At 43.7% G+C, this 16,655-nt stretch overlaps 1 protein-coding gene across 2 annotated transcripts in view; it reads left to right on the forward strand.

Annotated features, from left to right (window-relative positions):
• Positions 1–16,289, forward strand: part of LOC146806104 (ecto-ADP-ribosyltransferase 5-like) — a 349,139-nt gene extending 332,850 nt beyond the window's left edge. For both annotated transcript variants that reach the window (XM_085623446.1, XM_085623445.1), the window contains one exon: positions 14,947–16,289. In XM_085623446.1, coding sequence (XP_085479572.1) covers positions 14,947–15,020 — 74 coding nt within the window. In that variant the 3' untranslated portion in view covers positions 15,021–16,289. The remainder of the gene's footprint in view (positions 1–14,946) is intronic.
• The last annotated feature ends 366 nt before the right edge of the window (positions 16,290–16,655 follow it).

The following is a 16,655-nucleotide window of genomic DNA, read 5'->3' on the forward strand; positions in this document are numbered from 1 at the left end:
CCACCAAGTGACCAGTCCCAGGTGGTAATGTATGGCCTCCATATTATAGGTTTGTGTATGGGGTATGTTTCCTGCCCCTCACCCCCACCCTGGCCCCTGGGTGTTCTCACCTTCTGCGGCGTGTGCGTCGGGTGCGGTGCACCAGGTCGTAGGCTAAGAGGACCGGGATGACACGTACGATGGTGTTCATGGCTGTACGTCGCGAACCGGGGCTCTGTGGCGTAGGGTTCTGCATTCCCGGCAGTTTTTCGCTCCTGTAATCAAAGCGTGGTACGTAGTGACGTCGGGATGAATCGTTCTTGCTGGGCCGGAAAACGCTGCTTAAATACGTGCAGACGTCACGTACAAGCAGTTCCGGATCAGAATCATTGGTGTTTTTTAGCTGTATGGTCTTTTGTACGATTCGTACAGAAAAAGGCTTTCTGTACGAATCGTACTTCCTAGGTTGTAGGATGAGTTTACCTTGTTACGAGTCGTACTGAGAAAACGCTCCGTACGACTATTCGTACTGCCTTTTTACAGGATCGGAATCGGCCCCTTTGTGTCTGTGAAATTTACAACACTTACACACATTCTTCACTGCACTATTTATCACTACTTCGAAGACATCGCAGGCCGGTCTCTTCCTCTGATATTTACAATCGAACAAGCGGACAAGAAGGCCCAGTATTGCAATGCAATAGGTCTCGCATTTGCAAGAGTTTAAGTTATTAGTATTGTAAATGACAATGCCTTTTATTTATTTTTTAAAAACCAAAACATAAATAAAAGGCATTGTCATTTACAATGCCAATAGCTCAAACTCGCGTGAATGCGAGACCTATTGCATTGCAAATGCTTGTTTAGTCATAGGGCTTGCTAGATGGCTTAGTAGGTTAAATAGCCGCTGTTAACATCTGTATGAAGAGTCGGTCAGACAGTAGAAACTACAAACCAATATATGTTTATTCAGATACACTCAAACGGAGCCCAATCTGCCCAGTCTCTTAGGAGTGCTGCGAAGGGACTGACATCAGCAAACACAGAGATACATTATGTACATTTCAGAACCAATGAAGGCATGCCCATAATGGAATTTTCCAGGCAGATGCAGCTACACAAAGAAGTGCAGTAGGATAGTTTTCGACTCTGAGGCCGGGCAAACACTATCTCCTACCCAAGGCCACTCTATCCATGCCCGCCACTAGACTGGTGGGAGAAGTCCTCTATCTAGTGAGAAAGGTATGTGCTAATAAGAACAGTGTATTCATTAGTAAAGCAAGGCCTTGGAGAAATGAACATTACCAGAACCCGTTTTTCAGAGAGACACGCATTAGTTTCGATCGTGGTTCAAAATGGCGGCCACACATAAAAAAGTGCCACAAATGCTAGTTTACATTGAATAATGCGCAAGCAAAGGTAACACAAATATTTTTATACCAATAGACTCTCCTTTTAGCATAAACTAACTAATTTCAGGAAATGAACAAAGAAAATATAACATGCTCGTGGACAAAGGAACATCATTATTCGGAACAATCCATATAGTCCAAATGGACCCTTGGTGTTATGCTTCATCATAGGAGTCTTCCCGCCCCTCTACGCGACGGGGCATGCTACAACCTATGAATACGCGGGAGCACCTTTTTGTTGTGAAAACGACTATGTGTCAAGTAGGAGAGTGAGTGCGAGGGTCAGGAGTGGATAGGTGAGTGAGGTTAAAAAATATCTGGCTTGTCGGTTTAGGAAATAATTTTTAATACACCTGTCAGCTGGAATTATTAAAAGGTGGGGACGGAGGTATGTATGCTTCAATGAGCTGTGCCTCCTAGGTTAGTCAACATGTTTCGAAGCCCCCAGGCTTCTTCTTCAGGACTAAGAAGATCCCTATCTACACTCACAAAATTATGTGATGTGCAAATTTACACTAATAGTCACAAGATAGGTGTAATAAAGTAAAACAGTGCACGTTGATTCCGAATGCACGCATACGATACCTTATTAGGTATCTTGAATCAATTTATTTGGATACAAAGGGAAAATTGCCCCATGAGCCTTTAACGGGTGGGAGGGGTGCCTATAGTTGCAACTGCTCCTGGGATACTGCCCTGCCATGTCTGGCCTTCCCGCTGCTCCGCTGGCTTCGAAACATGTTGACTAACCTAGGAAGCACAGCTCATTGAGGCATACATACCTCCGTCCCCACCTTTTAATGATACCAGCTCACAGGTGTATTAAAAATTATTTTCTAAACCGACGAGCCAGGTATTTTTTAACCTCACTCACCCATCCACTCCTGACCCTCGCACTCACTCTCCTACTTGACACATAGTCGTTTTCACAACAAAAAGGTGCTCCTGCGTATTCGTAGGTTGTAGCACACCCGTCCTGTAGAGGGGCGGGAAGACCCCTATGATGAAGCATGACACCAAGGGTTATTTTGGTGTGTGAGGGGTATTTAAAAACACTGTGTGTTTTTCCCACCATTGTAGGAAACATACATTACCCGAGAGGACATGATTTTTGAAACTGTTCTGAGGATGGATCTTTATGGTTTATAGACTGTTGGATCAACAAACAGCAGCTACTTAATAGCTCATATTTCTGGAGGGACCACTGCATTCAATACTCCATCATTTTCCCCATCTGTTTTGGTCCAGGTCAATCTTGCATCACTAAATGGAATGAACTGGGGTACCAGCTCGCATTTGGTGCCCCAATTCCCTCTTTCACCCATGCATCATAGCGCAGAGGAAGAGGGACCTTGCGGCAATGTCTGGCATACACCCAGTTCTTCCGGCCAGCTATTTCGATGACGGTACGTGTGGATAAGAGGAACTGTTCTGGTCCCTTCCAGCATCGCTCCAAACTCTTTTTCAGCTGGAAATTGCGAACCCGCACCCAGTCACCAGGCTGGATGTCGTGTCCGGGCCCCTCTGGTCATCTGGCAGGGACTCTCGGACCTGTTGGTGAATAGAACGCAAACTTTCATTTAACTAGCAAAGATAGTCTAACAGCAATGGATACTAAATATCAGAGAACCTACGAGGGCGCGGGATCATCAAAGTAAATATTATCCGAACAACCCTATGAGGCCGCAGCATGTTGAGCCCTGTCTGCCCCACCAGCTCCACGAACACCTCCACGAGAACCTCGTCCTCTAGGGACTGCCACCTTCTGCAACAACACGGGACACTCACTACGCCAAAGTCCCTCCTCCTTACAATACACACACTGATTCAACCCTAAAGGCATAGTATTCGGCTGCCTGCTAGTGCGTGGAAGCTGTCGGGCCGAACCACCATATCCTCTACCATTCCCTCTAGAAACCTGCTGCAACAACACCTTTGTCTTCAAATCCTTATGCTTCTTCTCTGTCCTCTTCTTGTCCTCATTCTCCCTGTGCTCGTAATACTGCGCCATAATCAAACTAACAGAAGTGGAAGATGTGGACCAAGTGCTTTCGGAAGCTTGCAATTGGGCCACAACCTCCGAAAGCAAATTAGAAACAAGTCTATTAACAAACAACCAGACATCTTCCTCAATCGACAAATGCTGCCCACTATAATCCAGGAAGACATCTTCAAACTGTGTGAAAAAATCAGACACACTCTCATCATTCTTCTGATGACAAGCCATTAACTTGTCCCAAGCAACCTTCCTTGGTGGAATAAGAGAATGCATATACGTAATAATGCGACCTGGCAAAGCAAGTATCTCTGCGCTAGGCTTATCACCGGGCTTCCTTTCCTGATCCCATACTTTTATTTGATCCCATGTACCACCCAGTTTCGCAACATGATCTTGTGTGTGTACTTGCCTCCAAATATCAACCGGAACCAATAAACCATAGAACATTTCAATATCTGCAAGTGTCATTACTGTGGAAGAGTCCGCTTCAGTTAATTCTTTATAATACGCAGTAGGGTTTTTCCTAGGGTCGGGTAATTGGGTCTTAAGAGACAATACTTCACTTCTTTTCCACGGCATATAAACCCATTGGTCCTGAAACCTGGCCGCCACTGCTGCTTGAGTAACATTACCACGACCATCTATTACTTAAGGTATCTCGGGTGGTATATAGGTTGAACCTCTCTCATCAGAAACTGAGACACCGTAGTGGGACTTTTCTCAAACAGCCTTCCCCTATAAGCATTCAATGTTGAAATGCTACCAAAAACTTGACCAGGCTTCATATTATTGACATACAATGGTCTTAAATATCATATAAAATCTGTGGTGCTGTATCTTTGAAACACTGCTCCCAAAGGCTAATCAGAGGAGCAGACATATGCTTAAGGGCATGCTGTTGTACAAAGGGCTGATAATCTTTCATCACACTCCACACATCTTCCACACCATAAATGGGATTTCGGGCCCACTGCGCAGCCTGGTTAGCCACTACCATTTTCTCTGTGTCTCCAAATCCACGCACAGGAGTCCTATCACTCAAAGAAACCGGAGGATGAAAAACCAGGGAAGGAGAAGCAACCGGAGTGACAGGTACCAACGATGCTGAAGGCTGTGTCACAGGAGAAAAAGCTGGTGAGAAAGATGCTGAAACAATGGGCATGAGGGGTACTAACAGTCACAGACGCTGCGGACGGCAAGGAAGCAGAAGGAAGAGAAAGAAGAGAAGGGGGCGAAGCCACGGCCGTCGAAAATGCAGCAGTAGATACAGGAACAGTGACAGAGGAAGCAGCAGCAACAGGCGGCTGTAAGGGCAATGGAACAGAGGGATATATTTTTTGTGTGCATATGGAGGTGGGGTCTATTTTCTAATAACTCCTCTACGAAAGTATCATTTTCTTCTTGGGACACATAAGATGTGTCAATATGGATTTGAAACCTCCTATCTCTTCTTTCTCTCTATCATGTGCTTTCTGAGTCAATGTTTGCATTCTCCCCTTTTGTGCCTCCTTTTCCATCTTTAATTGTCTCTGTTTAAACCTCCTTCTGCCACATTCGAAGCAAATCAAACATTGACTGCCTACTTCTTCTTGCAAACAATTTTTCCTGTAAAACCCAATTTTTTGTTCATCATATGTGCCCGTCAATGGCCACTGCAACTCAGCATTGTCCCTCGTATATTTGTGCGATAATGTACTAAACATATTAGGGCCAATACCATTTTTCACATTCATCAAAATTAGGAGTGCCTTCCGGAGGCGCCGGCTGACCTTTTTCCAATCGAACGTTTGCAGAAACAATAAAGATAACAGGAAACAAAGAACCAACTAAGTCCAGGCATTTTCAAAAGGGGTCCAAAATCATTATTTTGCCTGGCAAAGCAATTGCAAGTGCTTTTGAACCCAAAGACGGTCCTCAGACCGTATCAAATACAAACCAAAATGGTACCATGTCCACAAAGAACCAAAACTAACTCACCTGATCTATGTAGGTCAAAAAATGTAATCTCCACTGCCAACTCTTTGGACCAAACGGTCAGATCCAAGGGTTTCGCCGTTCAGGACTCCAGTCGGGATGACTGCTGGGCGGGGCACCATCCGGCGGGACAGAAGGGGCAGCTCGAGTACAAGAACTCTCTCGGGCCGGGATCCCTGATCTGTCCATCCGACCTGATGATGGCCCCGACCTCCCCACCCATCTGTGGGAGGGGATGGGTCACTCACCCGAAGGAGTCCCTGTTGGGGCGCCAACTGGAGGAAGTGGCCCTTTTAGGGTCACTCGGGTCACTTGCGACCACCTCTCAGCCTTCCATACCAAATGAAGAGTCGGTCAGACAGTAGAGAATACAAACCAATATATGTTTATTCAGATACACTTGAGCAGAGCCCGATCAGCCCAGTCTCTTAGGAGTGTTCCAGAGGGACTGACATCAGCAAACATAGAGAAACATTATGTACATTTAAGAACCAATGAAGGCACGCTCATAATAGAACTTTTCAGGCAGATGCCGCTAAACAAAGAAGTACAGTAGGCTAGGTTTCGACTCTGAGGCCGGGCACACACTAACTCCTTCCCAAGGTCACTCTGTCCGTGTCCGCCAATCGACTGGTGGGAGAAGGCCTCTATCTAGTGAGAAAGGTATGTGCTAAGAAGAACAGTGTATTCATTAGCAAGGACTTGGAGAAATGAACACCACCAGAAACCGTTTTTAAGAGGGACAGGCATTAGTTTCGATCGTGGTTCAAAATAGCGGCCAAACATAAAATGGTACAGCGAATGCTAACTTACATAGAAAAATGCGCAAGCAAAGGTAACGAAAACATTTTCATTCCAACATGCCCTGCACATTATGAGTTCACATCTCCAGAGAACCAGCTCCACATTTCTTTCATCGTCCAAAGTTCCATGGTTGTTATACTGTGAAACATTCAAATACACGTTGACAGCGCTTGCAAGCAGCAGCCGTCCCCTCCACTGCAAACACAAACATACATGTCCCATGCCCCCATATCAATGCATCCCATTATACAACACCCAGGTGTGTGGCCTGTTTTTACCGCGTTGTCCCTCCCTTCAGCTCCAGCAGTGAAGATTTTATTATGTTTGTATGCCGCAAAATGCGGAAAATTGTTTTTCATAATAGTGAGCCTGTAAGAGCTACGAAAAAAACAAGCATTTGCAATGCAATAGGTCCCGCATTTGTTGGAGTTGGAGGTATGGCAGTGTAAATGGCAATGTTTTTTATTTTTGTTTTTTGTTTGCATTGGGGAGATTATTTAAAGGAAAAAGTGCACACTATACCATATTATAAGGTTTATGGCAACTGTACGGTGAAGCTATAGATATGTTAAAGTAAAAGGGTGTGAATAGATGGATAAAATACAAACAAATTATATTAAAATAGCAGGTAACAGGGGCTACCTATATTTAATATTTAATGAAAAATACATATTAAAAAAAGAGCCATGCACAGAACGTGAAACCTGTGCACTTCAGGAAAGTGGTTGGCAGCAGCGTGGTGAGAGACACATGTGATAGAGCTAATCTGTTTTCTTTAGGACAGTGCTTAAGTTATGCAAACCCAGGTGGCACTAATAGATTTACAGTAATAATTGTGGAATTACACACAGCGTGTTACACTCTGAAACATTCCCACATATAATTTTGGTGCTGAAGGATATCCGACATACATATATTGTTCTAATCCTAGTTCCCTTGTGGCTGAGTTCACATTTGTAATTGTCTAAAGCATAAGCACAGAGTAAATCAGTCTCATTTAGGCTGAAGACTATAACACATATTTCATAAATACTTCAATTTAAAGAATGCTTTGAGGTGCACATGTACGTCAATAAAATATTGTAATAAATTTGCTTTGTGTTAAGTGTCGCTTATATTTTGTTTGTTTATTTATTTATGTTTGTTTATTTTATAATGTTGCCTTGACGCTTTCCAACATCTTTAGTTATGCAACTACGTTTATGTTGGACACCCAATGAAATGGAGACCTTCAAGCAAGAAAATATACTCTAAGGTTATGAAGAGAGCATGAAACCTCACTTTAAACATATTTTATATGTATGCACCGACAGTTGCCAAATGTACCAGGTATCTATGCATAGGGCAGCACAGCAGAAGAGCGCAATTAAAGTATTCCATTAAGCTGTAAACAGCTTGGCATTAGAGCAGTTCAATAGTAACCACAAAATAAATTGCAGGGCAACCCACAAATGCAAATGTGTAATTGGGGTTTTTGGGTTGGACAGAGAATGAAGGCAGGTTTTATTCAAAGTCATTTATGTTTGGCATTCCCTCATGGAATCCGGCACTTAGAGGGGCCATGAACCCTTACCTAGGGGCAGGATGGAAGGGGTGGTACTGGCATGGTCCCACAGAGAGGGTGATAAAAGGGGTCAAGTAAGCCCGGGCACGCAGTGGCAAGGAAGGGCCCAGGATGCCTGTGATCGGAAAGCAGTGAAAAGGGAACACCACAAGGTGACACGCTTGTGACCCCTGTGCAGACCCAGTATCTCTTTCAACAGGAGCTGCTGCTGCCGAGGGTCTAAGAAGCTCTGTCAGAGTCCACTCACCAGCCGCCTCACTTCCGTGTCCTGTTGACTTCCCCAGGACTGAAATCGGAAAATAACACCCACCCTCTCTGAAACAAGCAGAAAACAAGAGCATGTACTATGGAAAGAAGCAAAAAGCAAACCCAGCCTTCAAAGCCCCTGAAGGTGATGGACATTAAAGAAATACGAGTGCCTTCCATTCACAGTTTTCCCCATTATAGCCCCCCCATCTCCCATTGATAAACAACGATAAACACTATTACCATTGGTAAAAAAAGGGGCCAGTATCCATGGGAGGTTATAAATGACAATATGGCCATACTAAGGAGAGATTAATAAACCTATTAAGGAATCAGACGCCAGCATTTACGAAGGTAAAAGACACAAGCCAATGAAAAATAAGGGCAGGGGAGTGGGTGGGGCTTCTCTCCCATACTGAACAACAACAGATCTTTGCCAGAGCAGTGCTTGCACGCTGGCTCAGTGTCAGGGCAATGTTCCTCAGGGCTTGCACGATGCTAGAAGGGTCCACCTCCAGGCAGCTCCAATCTCTGATTGTGATTATCACACAGAGTGTTAGAGTAGCTAGGCGGGGGAAAGGGTGTCGGGAAAGGAACTGCGGAGAAGGATACCTGTAATAAGAATATGAAATGCGTTAAAGAACTGGTTTACTAATAGTATCTATCTATGTTATGGTATCGATTAATTATATATATATTCACCTGTTTCTTCCCTACTGCTTAGCCAGGAGGATTGAAAAATAAGCTATTACAGAACACATAAGAACGTTAATCAAATCGAAAAAACTGAATATAACATTCTATCTTGATAATCAAAGAGGTGTTTCAATGATACCTTTTCGTAGAGTCTTTATAGTTTTTTCTCCGTTTTTGCTTTTCTCTTGTAATGAAATGAAATACGGGACCTGCCACGCAACTTTTTACATGAATGTCTTTTGATAGGCTGTAAACTCTTACCTTTTTATCACAATAATTCAAAGCTGACTTGTCCAAAAATTATCCTCCTATTTATCAGGATTGATTAAAGTTCCAAGAGTCAGGTGAGTACTAGGTTTGTATAGCCCAGAGTTCAAAGATAACTGAGTCCATAACAATCCAAAAATTATCAGAACAATTGATTCCTGAGATGCAGTGAAAAGATGCTCTTACCCTGATTCTGCTAAGCACGTCCCTTTGCCTGCTTCGCTGTGCCCGGGCCCTGTACTGAACTCTCCCCACCGAGGATCTCATTTGAAGTTCAGGAAGCCGCCAGGATGACAGCAGCAGAGTCGTTGCTCCGATGAAGCTGGAAAATAACGAGCGCGTGTTTCAGGGCGTGGTCTCCTTTTATAGGGGAGACCCGCCCAAGATGGATGCCACATTTCTGGAACGCTCGGGGAGTGTGACGTTGTTCGGGGGCGTGGCCAAACAGCACAGGCACTGTTGTTGTATATACGGAGTGCAGGGAAACAATACATGAGGAGACAAAGTGATTTAAAAAGATAGTAATATTTAAATACTGGACATAACAAGAAGCCATTTGTGCACATAGCTGCAGCATATTGAACAATGCGAAGTCTTTTTAAATGTGCACATCGATGATTATTCCTGCAACATTACTTAACATAATGTCTTTCCAGTGCACTTGTGACACAAGTCTCTGACCCGCCATAGTCTCTAGGTGCGCATTATTCAGCAATATTTCCGGGTTACATGGACAGACCGGAAACATAACCACCAATAACGGGCCAATGGGGTGGCGCAGTGCATCTTGCCACAGAGCCGATGTATGCACCTGTCTGTAACTCTGCGCATTTTGGTAGTGCCCCTACAGCCGCAGCCTATAGCCATGACACTCAGGCTCGACCTTAAAAAGGGGATACAGTTCCACGTGCTGGACAAGTAATTACCATCAAACTTCATGCCTTTAAATAAACACTGTTCAAGGTATAATGTTTACCTAAATACTCTAAAAGATTTGCTAGGATCCTCTGCTGAGCCTTATGCAACAAGCTGAGCTAATAAATGGTGCATCAAAGAGCCAATCATCATCTCTAACAAACACTGGCAAAGCCAATAAGTGAAAGTCAAGTGACTAACTATTGGTTTTTCCAATACTTGTTTGCATTGGCATTGGCTCTCCATCAACATGGTCCAATTCACCACATGTGCTGGGGTGAATTGGAGAACATATGCGAAGAGCTCAAGGAAAGCAATGCACTTCACTCTAGGGCTGAAAGAAAAATAAGGACAATGGTCCCATCAGGTCAGCTGTGGAAGGATAGAAATCATCAATTAAAAGGCTGCAAGGCCGATGATCCTTGGGCGAGACAAGCACAGGAATAGGGAGGAAAGCCATTCTATAAGGAGCAAGGAACTGAGACAGACAAGAAAGCCGCTGAGTCATGATTGAGGGCGCACACAAAACCCATTCTCAGTCTACAATGAATACAATAGGTGTGTCCGCTATCAAACACCTGAAACGGTCTATAAGAGAGACCTAGTAAAAATAGAAAGATTATTTTACTAAATTGAAATATCAAGCTTTTTTTGAGAATGTATGGGCTAAAACTAACATATCCAAAAGAACCTAATCCAGATTACTGATTGTTTCAAAACAAAATGTAGCACAAAAACCATATGGCCAACTTGAATGAGCTGTTAAAAACTGACAAGACCGCTGTGCAAACCTACTCAGCAATTCGTAAGGAAAACTATGAGTTCTATTTGACTAAATCATAATTAAATATTTGTTTGATGCATGGAACAAGGGAAAGTTCATTACATTGAATTCTATGGGCGTCCTACAGTAAGCATAACATTTGGATTCGGAGTCAAACTCAGGGGCAGATTTACAAGAAAGTGACTCATCTGTACAGATGCATCACTTTCCCTGCGCCACCCTTAGAAATCCTTGCGCCACCATATATGCGCCGTATTTACAATACGGCGCACTATGACGCAAGGATTGACAGATGCGTCAGAAATTCTGACGCATCTGTTGGCGGAAAAGTCACGCATTGCTGGAGTCGTGTCACAACTCCAGCAATGCATGTTGAGGCCTATTCCCACTACACTGTGTCACTACTTACGCCTGCTTGAAGCAGGCGTAAGGTTTTGACGCAGTGGCGTCCTAAAAGTGGCACAGTGAAATCTTGTAGATTTCACTGAGACACTTTTACGAGGCCTTCCTCCGTGGGAACGCCTACCCTGCATACATTATACCTGACGCAGGTATAATGTGACGCAGGGCTTTACAACGTGACGCATCTCCCTAGATGCGTCACGTTGTAAATGGGCTGCATTGTTTGCGCCGCTGTTGCGTCAAGAAAGTGACGCAACTGCAGCGCAAAAGTGACGCAAGGGGCTTGTAAATCTGCCCCTATGGGTTTATCTTTTTTGTCAAACAAAGGGATTTTCCTAAATCATAAAATGTGGTTAAGCTAATGGAATATGACCAGAGCTCTGCCCGGTAATGTATTTGCTGCATTTTTTTCACACCACGATAAAATCTGAAAAAAGGTATTTTAAAAAATCAGCAGCCCGAGTGCAATCGCAGCCATTATATATTTATAACTATACCATGCTCAGAGCCCCATCGTAAATAGACCTGCGTAAAAAAAGCCATATTGAGGTTCCGGTGTAATGAGACCCCTGGCACCATCTAAAGACGAACACATATTGCAACCTTGCACACAGTAACAGAGCCCAGATTTATTAAAAGTGAATAAACTTTAATCAGCTCCCATAAGTAATGTATGTAACTGTTCTTTACGAAACTGCCTGCATGCAGTAGTAACTGTACTTATGTAAAGCGCTCAGGTAGCCTTTACAATTACAAACAAGAATATAAATAAATACACGTGTAGCTAAAATATATCGCGATGGGCAGCAAAACAGTGTAAAATTCAGTGGCCACGCTGAGTCAGCACAGATCGAAGCGCTGGTGCTAAAGTAGGGGCAAGCGGTGTTTGAACTGGCGCGGGTCCCCACCTGCGCCTGTCGAAACTTCGTGGCACGTTGTGCTTCCGTGTCGTGTTTACCGCTCACATGCGTAAAACGGTCTAAATATTACTATCTGCACCAGAGTTAATTTTCGTACAGTTCTGAGACAATTGTGCACATCATCCAAAGATTGGGTTAGCTTATTTGTTTCCCTAAAAGTGAATTTTTTAATTAAATAACGATGCAAAAAGGCTGAAGCTCAGAACCCAAATATCTTATTTAAAGGTGAGCATGCAGGCTATTCGTTAGTATTTTTTATGAATTATGAATCTTCAGCTATTGCTTTTAAGACAGACAAGTACACAATAAACTCCTTCGAGGCTATGACGGTGCTAATAAGAAAAATGCAAGGCCACTACTGGGCTAGGATAGGAACAGTCTGAGATACAGAGGGGTGTCAAAATATGTTACTAACGCTGCCAGATGAGCCCAGAGACTGAGGAGGCACATGGAATGGCCCTCAGGCGCTGCTTGGCAGAGCAGTGTGTCCTGGTTTAAGCGGAGGCGGACCCTGCTGCACAACTGGGTGTCAATCAATAACTCCATACTTGCAAAGCCCTGGTGCTGATGTGCGTGAGGCACAAAAGACACGCCACTGACACCTGCTCCTAGGAACGACGACATGAATCACTGGTGATTCCTGCGAGCTGGAGGAAGTCGGGAGCAAAGGGAGAGAGAGCGACACGCAGCGGCCCAGCTGGAACGAGGGTTGAAATAGGGGTGGGCGGAATTTGCGAAAGTGACTTTCGCAAATTATCGCGAAAATGTTACAAATCTCCGCAAACACGCGGAAATATCACGAAGATGCAGAAGTTTTTTTCCCGCCCGTTCGCGGTATTTTCTGCATGGTCGCGGCTCGCCAACTTACCCATGCGGTTGCTTGCGGGCACGGCCATCTTGTTTTCACTCTTCTCGCGGTGCATGATCGCGAGAAGAAACACGTGATCGCGCGACCAATGACATTACTGCAGGCGCGAACTGTCGCGAGACAGCGCAAATGGCTACCAACAATCCAACACCTTGTAGTGAACGCGACCGGATCGGGAAAACTTGTCGGCAAACGCGGGGATTCAGGTAAGGCAATCGCGCGCGTGAGAATGTATTATTTTACAGCGCGAGCAAGAAACAAAATATCGCTAAGCTGCGGAATGCGGAAATTATGACATTTTCGCGCTCTCGCGGAACGCAAAAATGTCAAATTATCGTAATTTCCGCGAGCGGAATGGAAATTTAGCCCAGGCCTAGGTTGAAACACGGATCAAGAATTCCGCTCGACAATCCGGGTATGCACGACTGAAACCATTTTGTCTGTTGTTACTCCTTTATGGATGTCTTCTGTTCCTTAATTACAGTGTGCCGGTCAGAGCTGAGGGCACCAACCCAGGAGCTCAACCCCAATCTCGTCAGAAGAAAGATATTAGGTTAATCCTGAGAAAGTATAATTACCATGGATTGGTTTGGAAAATTCTCGAACATTCTCGACAAGGGACAGAGGCATAATCTGAGAAGAAGAAGGCAGGCCCATGTCTGGGAAAGTACACTTAAGAACTGCATTCTGTGAATGACCTGAGATCACTATCGCCCACAGATACATTTCAATTTTACATTTCTTAACTACTCCTGAGACCAGGATAGAAAGAAAAGTTGGGACATGTAATACAAGACTCTGCTAGCCCAGTGAAGTTCCAAAATACCAAAACATTAGAAATAAACATACTTTGATTAACATAATGACATTTGACTAGCAGAATCATTGGGGGCTAAGGTGATGGCCTATGCTCACCACACCCAGCTTTTGTTTTCTTGGGGAAGAGACGATGAATCTGTCCAGTCTGTGCAACACTGTTTAGCCTCCGCTTTCCACTGGCTGGCCCAGGCTCAGCTGAAGTGCAACAAAGGGAAATCAGAGGTTCTCTTGTATGGGACCTTTCCGGTCCATTTCAGAGCAAAGCTGTGGCCCCCTGGCTTCCCCCTGCCTAGTGCAGGGAAAAACACTGCTAAAAATCTCGGGATCTCGTTTTCGGAGAATCTGCATTTCTCCACACAAGTTAAGAAGCTCGTTGGGACGTGTTTCGGCACCTTGAAAGCACTGAGAAAGTTTCTCCCCTTTCTTCCAGGACCTGATAAAGAAACAATGGTCCGTGCTTTAATTTTATCTCGCCTGGATTACACCAATACCCTTTATGTGGGCATTCCTGGTTACCTCTTAAGAAAATTGCAGGTTGTGCAAAACTCTGCTGCCAGACTCCTGCTAGGCTTGTCCAATAGGTGCAGTGTGCGTGTTCATTTGCGCTCTTTGCACTGGCTTCCTGTTGAGGCTCGTATTCAATTCAAAATGCTCTCCATTGCCCACAGTGCCCTCTATGGCAGGGGCCCCAGCTATCTTCAGAAGAGATTTGTCTTTTACACTCCGGTGAGACAGTTGCGTTCCTCTTCTCAACTTCTGCTGCAGACCTCCAGATTCAATCGTCAAAGGCTGGGCGGTTGTTCACTTGTCAGGAAAGCTAACCTGGCCTGGAATGCTTTGCCCTTGACTCTGCGAAGCATTCAGGATCTTGCTATCTTCACGAAAAAGCTTAAAACTTTCCTCTTTTAGTTGTCCCTCTGCTACCCTTTGCCTTTACCTCTGCACACGCCAGGACACTCTGCCGAGTAGCTGAGCGGGATATAAATGTATTTAACATGACATAACAGGTAAGTGGGTGGAGTCTCTGAGCGTGGATCACAGAATGGCTTGATGAAGATGCTGCTTAAGAACCAATCATGTACTGTTTCCTATCAGCTGATGACTTATCTCATATGTGGCCTCTAATTGTAAATCAAGAGTATGTTATGGTATTCTTTAATGTTAAAAGATGAGGAGACTCTGGTATTCTAGCATTATAGACTTATACATTGTCTATCCTATTGATAAAGCCCTTTGGGGAAGTTCTGTCTGTATCATTTATATTAGTCATAAATAATTCATAATTTTGTATTCACAGCTCCTGGAGGTCATAACGTTTTCCTTGTCACCCTTCTCTTCAGTGGATTTTTGATGATTCAGCTGGCGTTCTAAAGATTTCTCTATTAATTAACTACTTGTAAAATATGCATTAATGTGAAACGATGCAGAGAGCTATTGCATTTAAATGTATTTTTGATTTCTCTAAAACAATAGTTTCTGGGTTAATTAATTGTTGATTATGTCCAGAAAATATTGTATTACGTTATGAGCAATGTGATTTAAGCTATATAAAAAACAATGAAGATGACATGCGCACAACATATTCAGAAGGGTGTGATTTTAGGAAGATAATTGTTAGATCATTTTAGGTGTTACCATACATCGCACTAACATTACTGATTTTCGAAAAAGATTACATATTCTCATAGCTGCAACATCTTCCAAAAGAAACATGACCACTTTATCCCACTTCCTCGCACAGCCCATTTTATGGTGAGCCATGTTTGGCAGAAAAACATCCTTGGTGGCCTTTTAGAGCTAATTTAACCCATCCGTCTTACAAAGAGAATGTAAATGTGGATTGTTATGAGCCCCAATGTAGGCCTAGGTAGCTGTGCGACCTTTTACCTACATTTTCCCTACCTTGCCCTACAAAACAGTTCTGGCACTGACCTTTTACCTAGTTATCTGCCGATCATGTGGTTTTCTTCAAAAAGTAGCCTAATTTATTATGCATGAGGATTCTTAGTATCATATTTTAATCCCCTACCTAGGACATTGACAGCAGGATTACCATCTACTGTATAATAATTCTGTACAAAAGTCACCGCTATCATCATCCTTGAATGACAGACCCACAGTACCATTACACATCTAGGTAGAATCCCTGGGGGTACCTTTCGGGTTTAAAACAACCATATCTTCACTGGACAACCGGAGGAGAAGCTTCCACACTGACACGAGACGCTGAAGTCCCTGCACACAAAAACTCCAGCACACAGGTGTCTGACATCCCTTGCAGGGTGTCCAACTCGAGACCAAGATGGGGTCCTTCGTTCTCGCCTATCAGGTAATGGGGTTGGCTCGTTCCTAGGGGATTCTTCGCTTTCCACCCACATATATGCTAGATAACCCACATATATGCTAGATACACTTAGGTACAGTTAGATAAGGTTTGCATCATAGGAGTAGGCTCGATTACTACCATGTATCGAAATGCCTGCATATATTTACTGTTTTAGCACCATGGTAGGTTTCTACCTTTTATCCACTCTGTCAGTGCTTGTAATTTTATATATCTGTTTCTGTCTAATGATTGTCGCAGCAAACATGTTTTATACTAGAATGATGCTGGTTCAAAAATTGCTTATTGAAAACGTCCCCATCGTGTATTCTGTGTATCTCTCTGAGACTAAGTGAGCATGTTTGACTGAGTGAAAAGTGCTGAACTGTTTCCACGAACCCTGAAGGATTAAGGGTTGTCATGTTCGATAGTTGTCAGAAACTGTTCGCTCCTTGGTAGGTTAGTGAGCTTATGGTCAAAATAAACAACAGAGGGTCCCTGAAATCTCAATAAGGGAGAAGAGAGCAGGGAAAATGCCGCAAGGAAATTACCAAATCTTCCCCCTAAGGCTTCAAAATATTGGTGGTTCATCCAAAATAGACATAAGGTTGTCCCGCAGACTTAAAATGTATCACTTTTTATTTTCGAAAAATATATATATAAATATTCATAAATATAAATAA

This window comes from Triturus cristatus, chromosome 8 (genome assembly GCF_964204655.1).
Source record: "Triturus cristatus chromosome 8, aTriCri1.1, whole genome shotgun sequence".
In the NCBI taxonomy this organism is placed as follows: Eukaryota; Metazoa; Chordata; class Amphibia; order Caudata; family Salamandridae; genus Triturus; species Triturus cristatus.